This window comes from Cucurbita maxima, unplaced genomic scaffold (assembly GCF_002738345.1).
Source record: "Cucurbita maxima cultivar Rimu unplaced genomic scaffold, Cmax_1.0 Cma_Scf00069, whole genome shotgun sequence".
NCBI classification, from domain to species: Eukaryota; Viridiplantae; Streptophyta; class Magnoliopsida; order Cucurbitales; family Cucurbitaceae; genus Cucurbita; species Cucurbita maxima.
The window spans coordinates 481254-485080 of NW_019272085.1; the positions used below are offsets into that span (position 1 = coordinate 481254).

At 40.0% G+C, this 3827-nt stretch overlaps 1 protein-coding gene across 2 annotated transcripts; it reads left to right on the top strand.

Annotated features, from left to right (window-relative positions):
* The first annotated feature begins 534 nt into the window (after nucleotides 1–534).
* On the top strand, nucleotides 535–1641 carry LOC111472357 (protein FANTASTIC FOUR 2-like). Of its 2 annotated transcripts, none has more exons than XM_023118034.1 (2): nucleotides 535–650; nucleotides 718–1641. In XM_023118034.1, exons 1-2 carry the CDS (start codon nucleotides 576–578, stop codon nucleotides 1612–1614), a joined length of 972 nt encoding a protein of 323 aa, XP_022973802.1. In that variant the 5' UTR covers nucleotides 535–575; the 3' UTR covers nucleotides 1615–1641. The 2 variants fall into 2 exon arrangements, with proteins under 2 accessions (XP_022973802.1, XP_022973803.1); XM_023118035.1 differs by having other exon boundaries at nucleotides 557–645; nucleotides 713–1641.
* Nucleotides 1642–3827: the final 2186 nt, after the last annotated feature.

The window sequence follows — 3827 nt, forward strand, 5'->3', positions numbered from 1 at the left end:
CAGGGCTTTGGTCGCCAACTCCCCTGCCATCAGGTCACCAACTTCCTTGATCTTTCGAAGCACTGGGTAGGCGTCAACCCCATACATAGTCTTAAGATTTTGCGGAGACCTATGTTTTTAGTAAACAATCGCTCATGTCGAGTCACTGCAACCGCCTTTCTGAGAAGGCACCCTTTCTCCCAAACTTTGAGTTCTTTAGAGAGAGTTTTTGTAGCTTCTAGGTGTCGGTTTCCTTCCCTCTCTTAAACGCAATTCAAGATAAGTAGATAACGTAGTCATGTCGTAGAAATACAGATGAAATGATCGAGGTTTAGGACAATAGCAATAGCATACATTTTTGGGGAAGGTTAGTATTGTAAGGTAGTGTTTGGGCATATTGAGGTTGTATAATTTAAGTGGAACGAATAGGCCCCCACCACTCTACCTCACTCCTCACTACCTCCCGACACTTTTTTGGACTACAAATACCCATCCTTCACCCTTCACCATTCACCATTCACCTTCTCGCTTATCCATCTTCTTCTCTTTCCCTCTCTCTCTCTCTGAAATCCCCAAATTCAAACCTCCACTCTCCAATGGCGACAATGGTCTGTCATCGGAGCCTTCAACCATGTGTAGACTCTCAATTCATCGAGACTACCTGGCCTCACATCAAATTCTCATCGGAGCCTTCAACCATGTGTAGACTCTCAATTCATCGAGACTACCTGGCCTCACATCAAATTCAAATCTCAAATCCCTCCGCCTTTTGAATTCGCCGCTTTCAAATCCTGTTTTCTCGATCTCGATTCTTCCAAATCCCTAAACCAATGCGACGATGTTAATCACATTCTTTCTAATTACCACAACGCTACTAACTCTCTTCTTCCTCTTCCTCCTTCCGATGCTCCGAAGAAATCCGACGACGTCGTCCGCCGTGAAGCCAAATCTCCAATGGCGACCAAGGAATTAGAATCCGCCTACGTTCATCCGCTCGTCAAGCGCTCTCGTTCTACTCTGAGCGATAAGAGCTTGGCGCTCTGTACTGAAAATTTAGGCAACGAGACTGGAGCGGATTTTCTCGAGGAGGACGCTGTTTTCTCCGATCTGAAAATCGAGCGATCTTCGACGAGGAAGCGAGTGAAATCGGATAATCAAGGTAACAAGAAACTATTTCCACCGCCTCTAACGACAATCGCCGGCGAGGATTCGATTCGAGTACGGTCGTATCGCGAAGACGGAAGGTTGATAATGCAGGCGGTGAAGGCTCCGTCGAGGCTCTCGTATTTCCATGCCGAACGAAGCCAGGGCCGCCTTCGACTGAGCATTTTGAAAAGTAGTACTCCCAAAGCTGACTCCAATGAAGAAAGTACGGAAAAGGAAGTTGAAATTAACACACCAAACGACGACGTTGAAGCGGTGGGCAAGAAAAGTAATTATGAGGAAAATACGAGGAGGAAAGTGGAAGAAAATGGAAATCTCAGAGGGGCGGAAATGGAAATAGAAAAACTTGAGATGATGCCATGCAAGGCCAAACAGGCGGGTAAAAATCATAATATTGACGAAAATAAAAACCATACCGAAATGTTATTATTTACTCGGGAGGCCCTCTCCATTTGGGTCTGTACTTCTTAATTAAAAATTAATCGAAATGTTATTATTTACTCGGGAGGCCCTCTCCATTTGGGTCTGTACTTCTTAATTAAAAATTAATATTAATTTTTAATTTTTGGATCATACTTATTTAATCCTTCTCCAACTCTCTCTCTCTCTAATCCTTTTAATCATCCATTTCCAACCAATTAATTTCATGTCCCCTTCACCCAACACTAAAATTAATTAAATTACAAGTTACACCCCCGACTCTCTACTTTTGTTTCTACCTCATATTTCAATTACCTTCGATCGGGTCACTCCCCAAGGGGTAAACGAACGCATTTCTTATAAAAATGTGAAAAATCTTTCTCTAACAGACCTGTTTTAAAAGCCTTAAGAAGAAGGAAAAACCTAAATAGAACAATATTTATTACTGGTAGGATTGAGATGTTACAAATGGTATCAGAGCTCGACACCGGGTGATATGGCATCGAGGATGATGTTGGGTCTCCAAAGGGGGTGGATTGTGAGAACCCATATCGATTAGGTCTGTCATCGCAGACACTAGGTCCCCAAGAAGGGTGAATTATGAGATCCCACGTCGATTGGAGAGGGTAACGAAAAATTTCTTACCCTAACGGACGCGTTTTAAAAATTGCAAAGTTGCCGGGAATATGAAACAAACTAAAGAATTTCTTACCCTAACGGACGCGTTTTAAAAATTGCAAAGTTGCCGGGAATATGAAACAAACTAAAGCGGACAATATAGGTATAGTGATGGGCTTCGAGACAAAGTGAGGATCTAGAGAGAGTCAAGGTCATGGATAATTTCTATATTCAATCCCATTTAACTAACAGGAAGAAATCTCTTTATCACTCGAACAAAAGTAGATTAATATAAGTTGAATGACCGACCCAAAGTATTAGGGCAAGGCGGAAAAAGGAAGAAGGAAGGACAGACCCGTACAGATTGAGGGATGCAAGTAGGTGTGTGTCAGTGTGAAAACAAGGATTAATAGGTCTCTGGTTAGGGTACTGCAACCATCTGGACTCATCCAACTTTTAAACGTAATATTAAGTGGCCCTATCTGTCTCAGCGTGTGGGACGCCGGATAGGGATGTGAGGGATGTAAAAATGATATTAAGTGGCCCTATCTGTCTCAGCGTGTGGGACGCCGGATAGGGATGTGAGGGATGTAAAAATGATAGCGGGGAATTAAAGGGCACATGCATTATACCTATCCTTTCTAACAACAACGACCAAAAGTGCAACTTGGAGTAAATTAAAGGGCACATGCATTATACCTATCCTTTCTAACAACAACGACCAAAAGTGCAACTTGGAGTAGAGTGCCCTTACACACCACATGCCCTTTCCTCTCACCGAGGTGGAGCTCCTTCTGCCTTTCAATGCCCTACCCCCTCCCACAACCCTCACCCGCGCACATCCACTCCCGCTCCATCCCTATCGATATCAATGCCCTACCCCCTCCCACAACCCTCACCCGCGCACATCCACTCCCGCTCCATCCCTATCGATATCTACACATATATGTATAGCGATATTAATATAGTGGTTTGTATTTACGTACGTAAAAGTTAATATCTTCTTTTGTTTTCTAGGTTCTGTTCGAGAATGATGGTCGTATGTCCACGTACTAGTCGTACCTACCATTTCTTTTTTTGGGGTCAATATCAATAGCGTCGTACATTCGAGGATCAACTTAATCCGAGGTTTGATTTTTATTTTTACCCTTTTTTTATAATTGAAAAGTATACTCGCTTTAGAAGAAAAAAAAATCACATTTATTTTTTTTTAGCTTTTAATTACTAAAATCATAATTAAAAAAAAAAATAGTTGGTTTTTTTTTATTTCTTTAATTTTTTTTAATTAAAACATAAATAAAAGAAAATATTAATGGTAGACTTATCTTATTATATAAAACAAAATTATCATCAAACGTGATAAATATAAATTTGTGTGTATGTATGACTAAGTGAATGATGTAAACCGTTCGAAAAAGATACTCGATATCGATTGAAATAGCATATATTTTATTGCAAAAAAAAAAATGGTTAAATTGTAAATTTTATCCTATAATTTTGAAAAAATTATAATTTGATCCCTATATTTTGATAAAATTCTATAATTGGATAGAATTATTTCAGGCATTTCTTAGTTACCGAAATTAAAACATATTTTAAAAATGACAACGAACACAATAATGAATTTCAATAAAAAAAATTTAAAG

What these genes read in the sequence shown, in the direction of transcription:
- LOC111472357 (XM_023118034.1), top strand. Translation starts at nt 576, where the DNA reads ATGGCGACAATGGTCTGTCATCGGAGCCTTCAACCATGTGTAGACTCT. An exon ending in TCGAGACTACCTGGCCTCAC is followed by an intron (nt 651 to 717) that starts ATCAAATTCTCA and finishes ACCTGGCCTCAC; the next exon opens with ATCAAATTCAAATCTCAAAT.